We start from the raw sequence: 20,252 nt of genomic DNA, 5'->3' as shown, positions 1-20,252 counted from the left end.
ACAAACAAAAAAACCCCACAATATTTCTTGGGCATAGTTTCTGCAGATTATTAGAAATTTGTCTCTGAGTTGTGGGTGGGCCATTTGGGGAAGAGCAAATCCCCCACTTCCGGTCATCCATCTATTTAAGCGCTCTCCCGGTAGCTTACAGTCCTTCTAACTCCCAACTTAACATTGGCGGTGCAACAAAAATGGTGAGCTATAGTTGAGCTTAGTGTTGAACCGAATATCAGCTCAGACGAGGAAAACAAAGACGAACATGGATCTAATTGTCTGCAAGTGAATGCATCAGAATGGAGCAGAGCAAGGAGCCTAATGTCACAAATATTGTTTTTTTTTCAAAGGGCAGTTTTTCATCTGCTGATTCATATCGATTTGAATAAAGAAATGCTCAGAAATGCAATTTCAGGATTAATTTTCTTTATAAATGGCTCCACCATGACAAAAAATGCTAAGAACATGTTAAAAACACAATTTTCATCAGAGTGGGCCTTTACGGAGGTCTATGGCGGAACGCCTTTAGAGACACCAAAGGAAACAGAACCCCGTTTTGGCCTGTGTTTAGCAAACCCTGCACTCTACCACCAGGGTCATGCAGGGATCTGATCACCATAAAATTAATGCATAGATGATTGTCGAACTCCTTACAGGGGAAAAACCCAACGGAAGAACCTAAAACATGAATCACTGGAATTCTGCTCGTGTAGTATTGACTCATTACAAAGAAACCCTCTCTTTACCCTACCTTATCATTCCGCAGAGTAGAGACTATAAACAACTCTATTCTCTGCATGTTTTTGTTTCATCCCCAAGAAACATGTCATTCAGAAATCTCCTCTTCCTCTTTTTAGCAGATAACATTTGCTATTCCTTCCTGCTACACTTACTGAGTTGACTGCCTCATATGCCATACTGAGTTATGGCTGACAATGCAAATATTGTGTTAAGGGAAAAGCTCCTACAAACCCCTTCACTTTTTTATCTGTCACTGCCTACACGGAAACCTCCATCCCTAACCTGGACGAATGGCTCTTCTGGATTGCATCATATACAGCTCCAACTCTATGAGATGTAGTTTTACGTCACTTTTAAAGTTTCCCTGATGGCCTTTTTTTTATTTTTAAGTTCAGCAATACAAACATGCAAACTCTGTCCCCATTCAGAATGCAAACTAGCCGGGCAGCCCGAACTAATAACACACCCATGAGTCCCAACATGACACTGTTTATACGGAGAAACCTGATCAGCACACAGGTCACAGTCCTATACTGGAACAAACTACCATTACTTTAAAAAAAAAAAAAAGTGTAAGATAAAGTTGCCTCAAATCCCCTGAGAGTTATCTGCAACAAATAGTTGACATGATATTTAATTAGGAAGCCGTGGCTTTCAGATTAAAAGCTGTGCCCATGCCTAGCCTCTTATTGTCAACTGTTGTTTCACATGTCCGTTAATGGTTCTTACACCAACATTAATGTAGAAACCTCGATTTATTTAAATATTCTGCCTTCTTATTAACCCTTTAACTACTAAAAAACACACATTATTTGACATACCATAACTCAACAGTTAACACAATTAAAAAAGTAAGAAGAATTGTGGTCTGTACGTGAAATTTTCACAGATGTATCACGAATTAGCTATGTTAAAACCATGGAGGAAGCACAAATAAAGAACACGTAAATCAGTGTAGAAAATGAACCGTGCGTGATTATTGCACTACTTCAACGCAATTCATTAGTAATCCGCTGTCAATTATGTAATTTAAACATAATATGTGCACCGTGTACGCGATGTAAAAGTTAAACATCGGTGGAACATGCCTCAATTTTGCACATGGATCTTGCAAAAACACACACAATTGTGCAAGATTTATGTAATAATGAAGCATATACTACGTAAAATACACACAACCTTCGTAATTCTCCACCGACCAAACATATGGAACAGCTCAACACCAAATTAAAGTAAACCAAAACCCCTGACGGACATCTGTGCACATCGACAAATGGCGAACGCAAGAAAAACGTATGAATTACGTTAATCACCCATGTATCGCAAAAGACCAAAATTTCATCCATGGAAAATGCGCAAAATGTGGCTGTGTGACATGGCTTTAAAGTGTTGGATTTCAGTCCATGGCTTCTTTTCTCTACTTCACAATCCACTGGATTTACTTTAATTGCGTAAACGGTTGAATTGAAAGAATGTCAACACTGGGGCTCAAGCTCTGGTGTTAAAGGGTTAACAGATTAACTGCAGAAAGAAAGCAAATAAAAGGGTACAACCCTGGCATCTGGCTTTTTACTTAGCAAATAAGATTTTTAAGAGTTCATGGTTTTGACCAAAGCTGTAAGGAGTTCATAAAACCACCAAACAAGCTGTATAAATGCTTGTATTATTTTATTTATTGTTTTTATTTTATTGGACACATATCTTTTCATTTTCCATGCAAAGGCTTGTTTGGACGGACGTCACCAACTCCGCAGCTGCCCTACATCCACATATCATGCAAAGTTCTGGGAGGTTTTCTGAGCTTTGCACAGCATGGTGCACAAGACTATGATTAGGTGCAGACAGGACAGTGTGTACACATTAGTTGCCATGTGACTCTTTACATCATCATTTCAAAACTGAAAACATTGTGCCTGACTGATGCGTGTGACCCATACCTCTAAGGGTGCAATCCAATTCCTCTCTATGAAAAACTAGTGTGCATCCATACTCACTAGATTAGCAAATCTAGACCACAATGTATTGCTCTTTAATTATTTGTAATTTGAAAAATAATTGTTTTTATAAATAATCCAGGTTCTCATCATCAGAATACAGCGGATGCATAAATATTCTGTAAAATCTTCAGATTTGTTAAGTTTTCACTTTGGCAAATACGTTGAATTTGGGGTTTAAGAAAGTGAGCATGGTGTCAGAATTATGCTAAAATACTAGATAGTCTTCTATAGGTTAGCGTGTAGAAATTCAGACAAAGCCCAACTATTTTGAGTATATGTACGATTTCGTTGACAACAGGACGAGAGCTTTGGCCGTCTAAGTAAGTCCTTACCTCAAAACACTCTCAACACATGCAAAAACACACAAGACTTAGACAAAAACTCATTATCTTAATAAGGTTCACAAGTTCAAGCTTATTAAGCCTTGTCACACCTTGAAACTCCCACTTAAGCACACAGTTTGACTTTACCCATATGTTTGGATGGGATAAGTCCTCTTCACCTCCAAGTGCCTTAAATTTCACCCTAAATTGGGGTTACTTATTACCGCCACTCTCCTCACAGGTGGACCCACTAGATTGCTCTCTGTTCTATTTGTTTAGTTGGTATATGCTTTTATTTTGAAATATAACTAAAGTTTGAGCAGTGCAGGAAAACCTTGGATTTCTTTTTGGTTTTCCTTCTCAGCGTAGAGCCAGTTTGACTTTCTGAGTCAGATCAATCTGAGGTAGAAACGTCTGATGTGGATGCTTCTTAGGAACTTTAAAGTTATTCTTAGTAAGCGCCGTTCGAGGAAGAGCCACAGCACAATCCGAAACTTGAAAGGATTATGGAATATTTATCATCTGGCAATCTGTTTACAGCGTTCCAGGATTTGCCGGATGATAGCTAAGAGAGGGCAAATCCTAAGAAGGATGCCGGCAGTTTTTGATCGTCAGCGTACTCCTAAGTAGTCAGGATGGTGTCAAAGAAAGAAAGACAAGATGAATGCTACAATATATAATGATATATAATGAATGTATGAATAAATATATATAATAAATGCAAGAAAATATTGGCATTTATTATTCATGGAGTCTATGACATTACATTGTTAAGTTTCTGCTTTATTTTTTGCAGAACTAGTAAGTACGGTATTTTCCACACTATGAGGTGCACTCGAAAGCCTTCTTTTTTTTTTCTTCAAAAAACAATATGGCGCCTTATATATAATTCTGGTTGTGTTTACTGATGTTAAAATAATTGTGAGAAGTACACAACTCTCTGTCAAAATATTTTGTGTGTTTTTTGTACAAGCTGCAAAAAAGGTTGGGTCTTATTGCAAATATGCTAACACGGCTAACGTGTAGCGGTGTCAGACTGTGTGTGGTTTTTTTTTTTTACAGGTTACTAACAAGGTTGGGAGTTACCATAGTCACAGTAACTTTTGTTTTGAGTGATATCCATCTTTTCTTTTTTGTCTTTTTTTGCAATTAAGGTTGAGTATTACTGTGATGTAATGTGGCTAACGTGTTACTGTGTTGCTCTGCGGTGTTTATTTACATACTACAAACACGGTTGGGAGTACGCATAGTCACAGTAATGTTTGTTTTTGCGATATCGGTTTATATGTTGCCAACAAGTTTGGAAGTTGTAGGTATTGTGAATACCGGCTAACATGTAGCGTGTCACAAACAAGTTCTAGAATACCTGTCTATGCAGTTAGTAAAGTCTGACTGATGGACTTTTCTCTGTCTCTTTTGTCTTGCTTCATGCGCCGTATGGTTCAGTTCACATTAAGCTATGTTCACACTGGAAATTCAGTTCAATTTAATTGTATTTATGTAGCCCAATATTACAACAATAGTCGGCTCAATGGGCTTCATACCGGTAATTGTATAAGAATGTGACAGGCGTTCCTTGAACATGCGTTTAGCCCAAAGTGGAGTCTTGGTGCGAAATGTCAAAGCAGTGCAAACATCATGACTTTTGCTTCTGGCTTTTCCTTTCACAGCTCTATTCCGATAAATGAAAGAAACCACATTTATTAGTTTCTCCTCCAAGAACAATTTTCAAACAGTCCATAAAACACTACCAAATCTGAGTCCCTGATTGGTCAAAGTTTGATCTGGTTTAACTTTCAATGAGCGTTTAAAGGACGCGTAATCTGTAAAGCCCTAAAATCGCTAATAGAAACTTGTGTAGCAACGCGTGAACGCAAGACTTTTGAACGAAGAAGCCCAAAAAGTGCATTTACGAGTTTTTAGATAGACTTTTCATTGGTAACGGTTGTCTGAACTCATGTTGCCATGGGCGATGTGAACGTAGCTTTATATACAAAATATGTTCAAAAATAGACGCCATATAGTACGGAGAATGCAGTAGACGACTTTCTTGCACAGAGGATGCATTCATTACCGTAGAGTCTCAGATGTAGTGCCAGGGCCTGCTTCTGTTCCTGCAATTGCAGCTTTTGCAACATATGAAGCTCTGTTCCATTAATCAATTCTAAACCGCAGGGATGTCATTCCGCTCCATGTGGACAAGCGGGCCATTACATAAAAGCACTTAAGCTGATGAGATTGCCCAAGACGATGTCATTGTGCTTCCCTCCAGCACAATCTGAGGTGTGACGTCATGCGAAGCCTTTGATTAAAGCTTTAAATCACAAGCAGATCGGTGCTCAGCAGTTTGACCGCCGAGCTCGCTCTTCCTTACTGTATTAAAGGCTTCATAAATTGGGTGTTTTTCAGCTTAGGCAACAAAACAAGCATTCTGTTTTCTGCCATTTTCCCAACCTTTGATGTGTGTTCCATTTAAATAAATGAATACCGGACATCTGTGCGGTGAACATGCCAGTCTAGATGAGTGCAGTAATACTCTTAGGAGGCTTTCCTGCCTGTGATGTGACACACACCCAAACACACGTTTTACAGCAGTCTGTCTTCTATTGTAATGTCAAGCTCAACGATGAAAGTATGGTGTCTGGCTGTTACTAAAGACCCCCTCTCACTGTTTCTGTAGTCCCCACTGGGTGCACAGTCACAAAAACACACATCCAGGCTGAACAGACACCTCAATTATGATAATGTGGATCAGCATTAATGTATCCTCACAGCACGGCTGGCTTTCCTCTGCGTGCAGGCGTGTGCGTGGGTTTCAGACAGCAGCCGAGGAGGGGCCGTTATTGTATCTCATTTTACTCAGGTTAGTCCCTGCAGAGAAACCCAACACTGAGGTGCTCAGCATCTTCGCACCAAGATCAACTCAAACACACGGGGAGCACACGCATTGTCAGGATTGATGGGTTTTCATGAAGGCGTTAGGGAAATATGGATGAGAAATGCTTTTCAAAGCTTCTGGGAATTATGGAGGATACGCTCAAAAGCCGGGGATCTATTCACGATTCCCGTTCCGGTTGTTTTTTGTTTGCTAATCTCTTGAATTTAAGTAGGTTAAAAGTCATTAACTTTGTTTATTTCACAAGAAAACCACAGGAGAATCACCACTAATATAAATACTCTGGGTGACAATACATCCACTAAGGATGTTAGTTTACTTCTCAAACTTGAAAACAAAAAGAAAACGTGCAATAAAAATGTAGGATGTACGGGTGATGGGTTTAAGAACCCTAAAGATCTAAAAACTTTGGAGCAGAGTAACCAAGTGAGGTCTGGTCCCCCTATTTTCACTTGCAAGTGAACTGTAATGCGAGTCTACAAAGACTATCCACTGGACCAAAGAGCAACAGCAAACCAAAGGAATGAACAGTATAAATGGGGCTTCTTTTATGTGGATAAAAAACAAAAATGGTCTACCGCTAATTTTTTTAAAATCTACGTCACAAACCAGTCAAAGCCAAATCAGAAATACCAAATATTGCAGTTCCTCTAACAACCACTAGAGTCTGGTTTCAATGGCTTTGTCCATGTTTATTGCTTTATTTCCTTTTATGACATGTTTCGCCCGATAAGGATGAAAAAGTACTCCACACCTACATGATCAGAGCCTGTGAGCCTATGTTAACAATGGAGTTTCTCTACAAGCTCTGGCTAATCTGTTCAAATTTCAAAATAAAACACCAAGTTTGAACCTAATACATTTTATTTGGGTAATATTTTGATCTTAAAACCCCTTACAAATTTGAGCTGCAGACATGAAATAAAATAAATAAAAATAAAATGAATATAATTCAAATAAAAAAATCTTCTTCCTCTTTCGGCTTCTCCCATCAGGGGTCGCCACAGCGAACAAGTCGCATGGTAAACTTGGCAATGTTTTACGCCGGATGCCCTTCCTGACGCAACCTTCTCAAACCGGGCTTGGGACCGGCACAGAGGTAGAGAAGGGAACAGGGAGCAGCCCGGAGTCGAACCCTGGTTTCACGGACGGAAGGCGCCGCAAACCAGCACGAGCACGAGCTAAACCACACCAGTGTTGCCCATCTTTAACAAAGAAATTCTTGGTCGAATAAAAACATGTCAATGTCAGCTATATTATACAATATATTACTTAATACATAGCCATATATGGTCCTGTCAAATATAAAATGTGAGAATTAACCACTTTGGTAATAAAACCCTACATGTGATGTCCATGCCGAGGTAAAGATGCAAAACTTAATGCATTGAAAGAGGATGTCTATATTTACATTGCTATATATTTTTAAATACAAGTTAGTTTCTCATATATTAAAATTTCTTAATGTACTGCAACATAAATTCTTGTAGATCACACTACACTTCTGTTTCGTTAGGCCATAAAGGTGGATCTTTTACTGCATAAATTGTACCAGGCTATAGCTGGTCTCCATCAGCCTACCCACAAAGCTAAACCATCCATTCACACAGAGAAGTGACTCAACTTTGCTGTTGCCTCTCCACTTTTTTGATCAAAACCGAACCCCCTTCCCCTTAAGCTTCCTTCCTCCTCCTGCCAGACTCCCCTCCTCCCTCCCTGTAATTACCACCTTAGACTCCAATTAAAAGAAACCACAATAAGGAGACAAAGCAGGGTGAGCGGGGGGAGGTGGGGGGTGGTAAAGGAGGGAGAAATGAGAGAATTTAATGAGCAGTTTGTCCTAACACGGGCGCACACATGAACACACACACACACAGTTGACTGATATAAGATGTTTTAAATTTGCATGCCAACTCATGAAATTGGTTATAACCTTTATACCTGACTTTTTATGCTAGTCCATAGCCGATAATCAGGTTAGTTCCAACCATTTGTCCATTTTCTTAACCATACATCCCCCTTTCAGAGTCACAGGGTTGCTGGAGCCTGTCCTGGCTACTGTTGGGTGAGGGCTTTGTGAGATAAAGACTTAATACCTGCATCAACTGCACACCTTACACATCTGTGTTTGTGGGTCAGCTGAAAGGTTTCCTTTGTGTTTTCTTGTGTTTGTTTCCCGCCATTGAAGCAGTTGCCAGCCTACCCCCTCCACCCCACCCACCACCACCGCCGCCGCCGTACCACATACACTACTGTAGGAGAAAAAAACAGGATTCCCCAAAAAAAGTTCTTCAATTGAAAAGAAGGGTAAACCAAGGATCAACAAGTCATAGAAGCAACACGTTTGAGCGACAGGAACTCATCCACACGTGAAAAACACACACAGACACAAACAAACAAACGCACAAATAAACTGGAAATAAAAACTGCAAAAGAGGAAGATCCCATCAGTCAATGAGCATGAAGTAGAAAGTACCACCGACTGTCAAGCTGTCTTTGTATAAGCAAGTGTGTGTGTGTGTGTGCAAGGATGAAATAGACCTCATGGTTGTGTGCCAACCACGAGTGCCAACACACACACACAAAAGGAGTGTGGGAGAAGGAGTGCAGAGAGGTGCTTTGATTTCCTCGACTGCCAAAGGGAGACCAGGCACAATTCACACAGAGGAAACAGATAGCTGCGCTCATTACAAACTTGTGCACACATACACACAAACACACAAGCACATACACAGTAGCCTCTCTTGGCCTATTGCTTTGATTTCTAATATTTTCGGCTCTTCCTTGAAGGCTTTGGGTTTGTGTGTGCCAGACCAGCCTCTTTCCTTTAACTTTACAATCAAGTCTGCTAGCATGACAGGACGTCTGCTCGCCATACGGCCTGCTCCTGCACATGCATGAACAACACATCTACTATGAGACCCTCTTTACTTTTGAGAAGCAGTTGAACCAATGTGTACCGCGTTTACAGCTGGAGGCCGGTTCAACCAGCCTTTCCCGTTCGCATTTTTCACCCTGCATGTTTGTCCCATTTATATTTCCTCCTTATCTGCCCGGCAAAGAGCTTCCCGGTGATTAATGCTTACATGTCGTTTTTACAATACACCACATCAAAGAGCAGCAGAGAAGGGCCCAGTCCATGCCTCCCACTGGCCTACAGTTAGCTGTTGACGTTCCATAGTTTTCCTCTATAACAACAATGGCTCTTCTGTGGACCAGGTCAGGTTAAATATTAAACAGGGATCCTCCTTTTTCCTTTAACCCACTTGACCGTTTGTTTACTAAAAAAAAAAAAGAAGCCCTTTTTCGGGCAAAAGCAATGATGGCACCTTGCTGTCTACCGTTTGGATGCAGAACACCTGATTTACGCTCCGCTATACTTGTTTTTAAGAGGAATTCTGCTGTTTACAGGTGGATTAGCGAGATGTTTGCGGGCGAAAAGCAGCGGATTACTGAGCTTTTCTTCGACTTCCTCTGAGTTGTTTTTGCTGTCAACACCATGATCTTGTTGGAGAAAGCAGCCCACACAAGCAGCCGGCGTCCACCAACCATGGCGGTGAGGCGTGCGACATCTGTAGAGAAGGGAGCCGCACAAATACCACCCCTGTCCATGATCCCGTTCATGGTTCTGTCACAATAAATAAAAAAGATTTGCGTCATTGCGATATCAGTCTGTGCGACACGTGTATCGCAAAAGACTGCGATGATTGGTTACCTTAATACCCAATGAAGATGGCAAAAAAAGTCAAAGGGCAGTTTTTCCAATATTGCCCCACTGTATTCCTATTATGTTATGCATCTGTCACAAACTGTAGAAGCTGAGGTTAATAGCTACTAGCTGTCTATGGTCATAGACCGCAAGAAAAGCCTCTTACCAAGGTGGAAACTCCACCAAATTATCAGCAAGCTTGCAAGGAAGTATTTCTGCATACCTGCTAGTACTTTCACCTTCAGAGATACTTTTTACTACTAAAGGAAACATGTCAGCGCACGTGTTTAGAAACCCCTCTCAGATGAAAATGGTGTTTTAGGATGCTCTTTAGAATTTTTTTCTCATAAAGGAGTACATATATCAAAAGAAAATTCAGATTAAAATTGCATTTCTAAAAAAACATGCCACGAAAGTGTATTTGGGACTTAGAAAAAAACGCTGGGCGGCTACAGGCTTGTAGACAAATAGATCCATGTACGTCTTTGTTTTCCCTGTCTGAGCTGTACGGCTGGATCTCTCTCATACTGCTCGTCATTTTTGTTGCACCGCTAATGTTAGGTTGGGGGTTGTGAAAGGCTGTAAGCTAGTGGGAGAACATGTAAACAGGGAGATCTCAGTTACAGGTGACTGGAATGAACAACTGCCGCTCTGTAGAAACTGTGTCATAGAAAACAACACAGGTTTTTTGAATTTGGCACAAAAAAAAAAGTTTTAATGGATCAAGAGATGATTGGAGTGGGATTTTAAAACCTTGTAAAGTACACATGTTGGTTTTCCTTACCAAGTACTTGCCATAACAAAACATTCACTCAGGAAATAATCGTTGTGTTTTCAAAAAAGCCCAAGCGCACACTACCAACATTGTTTTTCATCATAGTCCATATTAGTTTTAGACAGTACTACCAGAAAGGTCATTTCCCCGACATACAACTTCTTAATGGTCTTCTATTGAGATAACTAGTAGTATAAGTGAAGTTATGTTGACTTTTATTTAAATAAAACTGATGCACTGAAATGGAGATGTTATATACACTAATATTTACTAATATGTTATATTAGTGGTTTTGTTGATGTATTGCAAGTCATATTGTTGGCGCAATACTGGTCACTAATATCGAACATTGTTCTGATTTCTGTTTCCGCTCAAAACTATGAGCTGGTGAGTCATCTTCAGATTTCACCATGTCAGGGTAAGGGAGTTGACTTCTGCAGGGCATTTCTGTCAACAGTCTGCACGCTGTGGCTTTTTCCAGCTTCCAGCTGTCACCAAGAATGAAGAACGCCAACAAGTCCTCATCTGGAAAGCAGCAGGGATGTGAGGAGGTTCATGTGGGTCCACTTCACCATCAACCCTCATCAAACACGGATTTTCTTTGGCTTGTGCAGTCACACCTGCAGAGGCGGAATCAAAGGCAGAAAGCCAGCATGAGGAAGCGTGCGTTGGTTTTTGTGTGCGCGTGTCCGACAGGAAGCGAGAGCTAGGAAGTAGAACATTCTGCTCATGAGAGGAGTCAGAGAGCTGTCAGTGTGCGCGTTTCCTTCCTTCCTTCCCCTCGCTACTACCCCCCCCCCCCCCTTTGCCACCACGAGGACACAAACAGGTTCAGTGCAACCCCAATGTGCATGAAAACACCACCTGAAAAAACAGGCTTTCATTCAAAACAGTCACACAGGGAGATCAGCTGATCATTTGCTGATTCAGCGCCTAAGAGAGCCGCGTCATGTGACGGGGATAAGATGATGCGGCGTCTCAACAAGATCAGACTGAGTCCTTCTGACCTCTCACCTCGCCTTCGACGTGCAATTCCCGCCACGTGCGGCCATACTCTTGGTTTGACTCATCCTCTTTCATTCCGGCATCCTTCGGTTTCTATCTATCTATAGGGTTGTCTGATTTCTTCTTGTTTTCTCGTTTCATTTACCATTAGCGTCAGCCTCTCTTCCTTGGTGTTACATAGAAAGTTCTGCTACAATCCTGAAGTTACTCTGTCATCTCACTTAAGATACCTCTGCTGCTTTAAAAAAAAGGGCAAACCTGTGCGGGGCATTCAGGTGTAAATATTTATGTCGTAGATCACTCGGTGAGTCATTTCGTGCGGTAGTTGGTAAGACACAGGCAAACCATAACGATTTTCCCTTTTTTGCTATCCCCTCAGAACCCTGAACAAGAGGCCCCATTAGTGCTGTTCACAACTTACAAAACATGCAGCCATTGAACACGCACTTTGGGTGGTGTCACATTTAAATCCAAGGAAGAACTGTTGGAAAAATTAATCATGGAGGAAAAAAAATCTTCAAGATTTACACTGCTTTGACATTTTGTCCCAAGCCTACGCTACTAGGTAGCGACATGCGCTAGTTTCACTTAGTGACAGTCCAGTGTGAACACCATATGCTTAAAGAGCCTTCTTGAACTTGTTTTTTGTGCTTTTGTGAATGTGTGTAACAGTGTGGGATGTGTCCGTAGCATTAGGCTTTACAAGCAGCTCATAGATCACACAAGAATGTCAATGTTTGCTTTAAATTCAGGTCTAACCTTCAGTTTTAAACAGCGTACTGTGACTACAGTGCAGAAAATCCTTCTGTGTCTGTCAGATATCCCGCTCCACTGAGCAGCAGAGGCAGCTAGAAACCTCAATCAGACGACAATCCAAGAAAAAGCAGAGAAAAATCCCTTCATCCAGACTACACAAACCTTTAAAAAAAACAAATATTCCACTTTGTGATAATGGATTTTTGTAAAAGAAAAGGACGAATGAACAAAAGACGACGTTTTCAGACCCACCTACCAAGTCACTGACCTTTCAAAGACAAGGTCTGTCATGGTCCAACTGAGTGGGTTACTCCAGAAGAACACATGCAAAATAATCATGAACCCCCCCCCCCATAATCCCCACAGAGTAAATCAGCTTGTGTCTGCTGTATGTGATGCAGACAGAGTGTGTGTGTGTGTGTGTGTGGGGGCTGTGACATGTGACTCAGTCTGACACCGTCACAGAAATACCAGCGCGGGTCGAGCATTGACAAACACGACCAACTCTGTGGTCGGCTAATGCGACATCACAGACGGGGCGCCACAGAGAGGGCTTTATTGATGGATGCAGATGAACTTTGCTGACGAATATAAGAAGTGAGGCAGGATTTCCTGTAGGTGGCCTTAAAAGGCCAAGAATGTCCTCCTCTGCTCCCTTCTTTCATCCGCTACCTCCCCTCTTCTACCTCATGTTTAACTCATTTCTCCCTGCATGTGAGGAAGTCACAGAGACTCGGTTCCTGAAAGTAAAACCGCTCGGTTGTTGCTTTATATCTAGTCAGACCTGTGTCTGATAACGGGTCCTAGTGATGACAGATGGCGATACAGGTATACGGGCAGTGTTAGGGTGATGTCACACCTGAGTAATTGGTTCAGATGAGCAGAGAATGTCAAAAACTTTGAGCAAAATCAGCTGCATTTAGAAAAAAAAGCAAAAATACCAACAGGTGTGCAGAAAACACACATGACAAAGGCTGCTCTCCCTAGTACATGAGCTTGTTGATGAGCTGATGCTACATTCCAAGTGCATTCAAGAAACCATTTGCGCATTTTGAGCTTCCACGTTCATAACTCTTGCATTAATTCTTCCATAACTATACAAGTTTTAAAGTCAGTTTTCAAGCTTTACGAACAAAATTCACGCCCGCTGAATATGCCTCAAAAGTTAAACCAGTTGAACTTTGACCAACTGGGAATTCGGATTCGGTAGTAAGGTATGAGAAGCGTCCTTTTCACTAACCGTTTGGAAATTGCTCATGAAGGAGAAATTAATAATTGCAATTTATGCTCGGCTGGAATTCTATGACACAAAGTCTTTTATATATCAGAATAGCGTGACGGAAAAGGCATGGGACAAGATTCACCAGATTTGCATCTCTTCGAGATTTGGCTCTTCTAACGGTGGGTACATGCACTGCTATCGGGTAGCCAAACCAAAGGGGCCTTTGAGAACCCGTGTTCGCCATGTTCTTGTATCACATGCCCGGTGTGTTTATAGCATTCCAATTAAAAAGGTAAAGTCCAATCCGTCGTCACATGCCTAGATTTGTGACATTTACTTTCTGTGTTTTACAGATTAACTGGGGGAGCGGTAAGCTCCAGTCACAGCCGTGCTCAGAAACCATGGCTGGTATAAGCATCCATTTGGTTATGCCACCAAATCGTTTTTTTTCCAACAACTCAGAGGCAAAACACCCTCAAATCAACCTTTAAATGATGAGTGTTTTTTTCAATGAGTCCCACATTTACAGTCTTTGGCATGATCCAACCATGGATTTGAACACACATCCCCCCAGTCTCAGCGTGGACGCTCTACCCACTCAGCTACTGAGCTGGTACAACACCACATTCACTAACAAGATAATTACTTCTAGTAGTCATACCCTCTATGGCTAGACTATGAGCCTATGCATTCACACTGTAGTAGACCACACCAGGGTTCACTTGAAAGTACAGAAAGAATCTCTTTTCCACCGTTTACTTATCGGACCCACTCCGCACTTCAGAGCAGCTTTCACAGTGGAGAAACAAAGAGGATTGTCCAAGGAACAGAAGTCTGATAAGGACCCGCCAGTCCAATGTGAAAGCTCCCCTTAAGATGCAGCGGCGTTCTATTATGCATTAAAGCTCCGATGAGAGCGAGTCCTCATCAGAGGTGCTAAAAGCATTTCTGATGCATTTCCCTTATTCCCCATGGCTCCATCGACTTCACGCCCTGCACCTTGGAGGAAAGAGAGCGCTGCAACAACAGAGACAATGGATGCAGGGATGAAGAAGGGAAGCAGTCCCTGAGATTTTATCGGGTTACATCATATTCTCCAGGGATTTGTGGGCAACAATGCAGCCACGACACTAAATCTGCTGAAGTCCACATGAATTCCCACCGTCTTGTTAATCTGCTCTTCCTAAGACAATCCGTTAATATTTCTCTTGTATACAGTACATACATCAATGTTTGCGGGACAAAAAATGAACTAAGAATTTGGAGAAATGTTCAATTCATGTGTAAATGCAAATACCCGTTTCTGTGTAGTTATAATTACAAATACATGAGTCATACAGAAGGAAACAAGACGACAGATTTAGCTTTTCGGTTAAAGGAAACGGTTCAAAACTCACAGAAGACAAACAAACAAAACCAGAACTCATTTAACCCTTTTTCATTCTTTTGACCATCGTAACACGTCAACCGTTGATGCAATTAACGTAATTCCAGCGGATTCTAAAGTGGCGAAAAGACGCCTTGTGCTGAAATTCAACACTTTACGCTAATAATGTCTTATTTGTCCAAAGCCAATACAAAAAGCCGCTTTTCTCAGAGTCCGAATCATCTGATTGACGTTTATAGTGTGAACGGTCAAAGAGTCACGGTACGCCAAAGAGCGTGTGTTATTCAGGCGTCGCCGGTGACATCACAGGTGTTAAGGTGTTAAACAAATGACCAAAACCTAAACGGACGTAGAATCTTTTTCTACTTTATAGAGTTTAGATTCTTTTTCATGCCTATGTACCGGAAAATACACAAGAACTCCAGTCGTTTTTAAACCCCTACCCCATTGCTTTGCCTTCCCAACAAAAAAACAAAACAAAATAAAAACACAAATTAAGCTCCACTAAAATCCACAAAACACAGTAAAGTGATAAATATCAGATTCTGACTTAAATCCATCTGGAAGCTCCTGTTGAGCACAAACAAAGATTAAAAACAGTTTTTCTTGGCAGTTTAATGGATAGACGAGCCATACGACCACTGCCTGGTTGAGCAACAGACCCCCCCCCCCCCCCCCCCCGCCCCCCATCCCATTCCTGAAGTGTGGCGACAACCTAACAAGTTTCACATGAGAAGCATTAAAACTGGAGCAGAACCCACCAAACTGGCTGAAGCTGTTCGAACCCCCAAACATGCACTTAATCTAAACCAATGGCTTCATTTAAGCACCGAATGAACATCTTCATCTGCAGCCAATCATTTCTTTCAATGTGGTGAGTCGTTTCCGGTTAGCTTTAATAGACAACAATAATCACCAGAGCTCAGTATACAGCTAATTCACCGACTGGATTTTAACAAGTCGTTTTTTTTAACGGGAAATACTTCAGAAATGTGTTATTTCGTAAGAATGACTCTTTTTCATAGACAGCGTTTTTAAGTCCCCACTCCGATCCTCTTTTCATCTATTTTCTAAGAGTTCCCAGTGCTCTTTTAAAAGGATTAAGACATTTTTAGACAAAATCTAAAAACCTGTGACATTTTCTAGGACATATTTTCCGCAGAGCGGTAGGAGGTTATTAGAAATTCACCTCAGAGTTGTGGGCGAAACAGTTGGTTTCCCCGGCAACCCCGCCCCCCTTTTCCTCCCCATTGCTGAGGGACCAGCGAACGGAACTTGTGGCCCACCCACTGTAATATCTATAGTCTATATTTTTTTCATCTGCCCCTGTTCCGCGTGTAAAAAAATACTCAGAATTGCAATTTAATCTTGATTTTCTTTATATGTCGTCCACCATCAGAAAAATCCCCCCAAAACATGTTAAAAAACACCAAAAACATCATTTTTATCAGAGTGGGGCTTAAAGATGGGCTGGGTCTCACTGCTAATATACTGAATTGTTTCAATTTCGGTTCAAAATTTGAAAATTTAAGAAGTTTCAGTTAAAAATCAATTCATTTTATAACATTTACATTTAAAAATCCCTTGGATTTTGGTCTTAAATAAACAGTTTTCCTTCATCTAGTGGTTAAAAGTGCACAATGACTGAACTTCCATTGATCATATTAGGAGTTCTAACACTTATGACCAATAGATGAGCAGTTTTTGCCTGAAAATAAAACATGAAAATGCCTTGAAGGAAAACCAGTCCGTGAGTTTGATGAATCCATATTGAATTTTTTAAAAGATCGATCCAAATGTTTTTAACCCAACCATGGTGTTCAAGCAAAGTGGTTTTCTATTGAAAATATGCTAGAAAGGGCATTAAAGGACATTGATTTATAGATTTTTTGAGTCAATTTCTAACATCCTGCAAAAAATATTAGCTTACCTTTAAAAAAATGCTTATTTTTATATCAATTATGGAGGACGTTTGTAAGAAGAGTATAAAGCTGATGGACCTACATCACCTGACCAGACAACACCATCCAGTCTTATGTAAGAGGCTTACTTCAGCTGTCAATGTACTTAATCAGTGGGAGGAACAGAGGCACTGCGGCCCGTCACTCCTTTGTGATGTCAAGGCCGTCCAGGGTTTGCAAACTGGACCTTCCAACATTTCTGAGGATCTTTGCCTTCCAGCAGGAAGGCCGTCCCAGATCACAGCTCAAAGTGAGACAAAGGGAAGAAATGGGTGTCACAGATGGGGAACGACAAAGGGTTAAAGCGTGGCAGCATGAAGCAGCAGAGCAAAGCTCACTAATGCGGTCAGGTGACCTCCCATTTGAGTCAGGGCAAAGTGGTGCAGCTCCATGAAGCATGGACTTACTGAAGGCAAAAATATTTATGTCAAAGAATAAATGGGTTTCTTATCTTCATGATCTTATTATTTGAACTTTCTGGTCCTTCATGTTGGAGCTGGATGAGCCATTACATCCCAAAGAGGGATCTTGATGGAGAGATGTCCACTTTCCTCTTATCCATATTCTTTGTGCGTAAATCTAACAATGTTTCTAAATGTTTGTCCTGTTATGATCAGAACCATCACAGATCCCATCAAACTCATGTGATCAGACTTCACGGTTAGAGCTGCGCGCGTCAGCCACCTGCGCGCAACGCCTGGATGAATCCCGCGCGTCGTCGTTTGGCTCCGGTGCGCAGCGCGAGATTCCCAAACCACAACTCATCTTTCAAAACACACGGATCTGACTGCATACTCCCCCAAAAGTTGCGTTTGGTTTCATTTGACATGCGGATCAAAACTCTTACCAACTCCGCCCAGAGAAGCCGCCTCGGAGCCGCCTGGGGAGAAGAAGAGCAGGAGGGACGCCGGGAGGAGGAGAAGCACGATCCTCCCGTTGAGAGTCATCCTGTTGCTGAAGATCCGGCTCAGCTGCGGTTCATCCTCCTGTGCGCCTTCATTCACTAGTATCAGTGTTTTCCTGGTCCAGGTCTGACTGAGGTCACGGTTTCCCTGCTGCTGGTGTCATGCGCACAAAAGCACAAACGTGGATTTCTCCTTCACCAAGGAAAACGTGGTTCTCCTCACAAACACGCGTGGATTTCTCGGTGAACCTTCACATAAAACTGCAACCCAAAGTAATCCAGCATGAGGGGAAAAGCCCGCATGAAGCCCCGCAGACGCGCTCCTACAACAAACCGGACCTTGCTTGACCCGTCCACCGCTGAGCCCGTCCGGCTGCAGCCAAACTTGTCCCACTCGCTGGCTTCAGTCTCCGGTTCTGGTTGTGGGTCGGGAATCGGGCGGAACAGACGTCGCTGCGGAGGGTTCGGAGCGCAGGAGCGGACGCGCGGTGTCACAGAGAAGGACTGTGACCTGCTGAAGAGGAGGAGGAGGAGGAGGAGGCGCAGCCCAGAGAGAGAGACGATCTGGCCCCGCCCACCATGGAAGGCGGTGCTTTGAGCCACAGGTGAGGAGTTGACGTCACAGCCGGCAGGTGTTTTTTTTTCCTTTCTTTTTAAAGACCAACTTTTCTTATTTAAAACAAAAGCTGCATGAAATATTAAGATTTTATTTGGTTCTTTATTCCCTAGATTTTTTTAAGAAAGTTGTCGGACTTCAATTTATGTTGAATTGTAACTAAAACTTCAAAAAGATTCCCATTTAAAATCTTCTGTAAATGTTTATTCATTCAATAAAGTTTGGAAAAAAAACTTTCAACAATTGAAAATCGTGTTTTGGGTGTTTTAAACTTTTTCTAGTGTCATTTTTCTGATGACATAAATGAAGATAATTAAGCTCAAATTGTATTTCTGATTGTTCCTTTACTCAAATCATTGTGAATCAGGAGCAGAGGAAAAAAGCCGTCTGAAAAATCTTGTATCTCCTAGCAAGCAATACTCTTTTTGTTTTGTTTTTTGACTACAAACAATTATAATTAAAAAAATAAGAGACAGCTAAACCCACAGCTTTGGTAAGTTTTTCAATTGTTTCAGTCAAAATAATAAAAAATGAAGTCATGACTTTAAGTCAGTTATCACTATTTCAAGAACAGTTTAGTCTCATAAAGTTTTGCCCACTGCTGTTTTTCCAATTTATCAAAATAATACTAACATTGTCAGAACGTTCTACCACACTGTATGGTCATATGTCTTGAAAAAATCCAAGTGTTTCCACACATTGGACTGGAATGATGGCTTGATCATTTTTTTCTGACATCTCACGCGTGTTGTCCGTTGTGACAGTACTCAGCTGTAGTTCCGTTATTTTCAAATCCCCCTACATCCTGGTATCAGTCATTCAACAACACAAAAGGCTGGAAACAAAAAGTGAAACAATAAGCACTAGTGGATGTGAGGTCAAAGGTCTTTCATCTTTCACGTGTTCTAGAATAAATGTTGCTACAAAGGCAAAACAAGCAGTGTAGTTCAGCCTCTTCTGCTCTGTCATCTAAGCTTTTTTTTTTATTAATTGCGAGGAAGCCATCAGCTTTTCTTATCCCGCTTCTTCTTTCTTCATCTCCCAGGAGGAGAGCGCTGCTGCTGGCAAAGCTGACCGACTGATTTCCCGGGACGAGTGGGGGGAGGAACAGACATGTAGCCCGACGTCAGGATGAAGGAAGGGGGTCAAAAAACAGGCCCAGATTAAAGGATTTGGTAGACGACGTGGGTGAAGGAGAGGGGGCTGGGGGGGGGGGGGGGGGGGCTCCGGGTCAGAGGTGAGGCAGCAGTGTTTAAGAAGAGCCAAAAAGGGGGTTAAAGAGGGGAGCGGCGCCATCCCAACAAGCTTGATTAAGCTCATGCGGCGCGTGTCGCGTCCTCGCTTAGGCATTGACTTTTGTATGACGAAGACTTGGCTCCTATGAGAACAGACATCTTCATCAGGGACGGCAGTTCTTGCCATCAGAGTGCAGGTCTCAGAAGGCCACCTGTGACTTGATCATGATCCACAAACGTCCCGATAAACCCCTGCCTGCATGGACCCACAGATTTTTACTCCTTTTCTAATTTTCCTACTTATTCTCCTGATACTGTACACAAAAAATCTGGACATAAGGAATTAATTGACCTCCTGTCCTGCACCGTCCACCTCCATTCATCCTCTACTAATGTGCAGAAACCTTCCAATCTACAAACACCTCCTCCAGATTTTTCTTTTGTCATTCAACAGGTAAGACACTCAGGTAAGCACAGATGATCCTATTAAACCCTTGTGCTATCCTAGGCACTGTAACATTGGGAGTGGGGTCATCTAGACAAAGGTAGGGATGGTAGGGATAACACGTCAATGTAAGGATCGGGTCATCTGGACCCCATAGGATGGCACAAGGGTTACCACAACACACAGGGAAATAGGCTAGCTTGCAGGCTTGCTATCCCTGTCATGAGTTGCTAGAGGTGGAAGTGGCTGTTGTAGCCCTCTGATGGTCCAGAACGTGGATATAATT

The 20,252-nt window shown here is 41.9% G+C and overlaps 1 protein-coding gene across 3 annotated transcripts in view; it reads right to left on the bottom strand.

Moving 5' to 3' along the window:
* sema4f (ssemaphorin 4F) overlaps positions 1 to 18,206 on the bottom strand; it is a 60,372-nt gene extending 42,166 nt beyond the window's left edge. Inside the window, exons 1-2 of one of the 3 annotated variants that reach the window (XM_023966006.1) lie at positions 18,010 to 18,203; positions 17,614 to 17,931 (exon numbers count right to left, since the gene is read on the bottom strand). In XM_023966006.1, coding sequence (XP_023821774.1) covers positions 17,614 to 17,713 — 100 coding nt within the window. In that variant the 5' untranslated portion in view covers positions 17,714 to 17,931; positions 18,010 to 18,203. Of the gene's footprint in view, positions 1 to 17,613 lie in introns of all 3 variants that reach the window. The other 2 variants (XM_023966007.1, XM_023966005.1) reach the window with 2 other exon arrangements.
* Positions 18,207 to 20,252: the final 2,046 nt, after the last annotated feature.

Source organism: Oryzias latipes, chromosome 18, assembly GCF_002234675.1.
Source record: "Oryzias latipes chromosome 18, ASM223467v1".
Classification (NCBI taxonomy): Eukaryota; Metazoa; Chordata; class Actinopteri; order Beloniformes; family Adrianichthyidae; genus Oryzias; species Oryzias latipes.
Note: the sequence above shows the minus strand (reverse complement) of the source record. Positions and strands in the feature narration are given on the sequence as shown.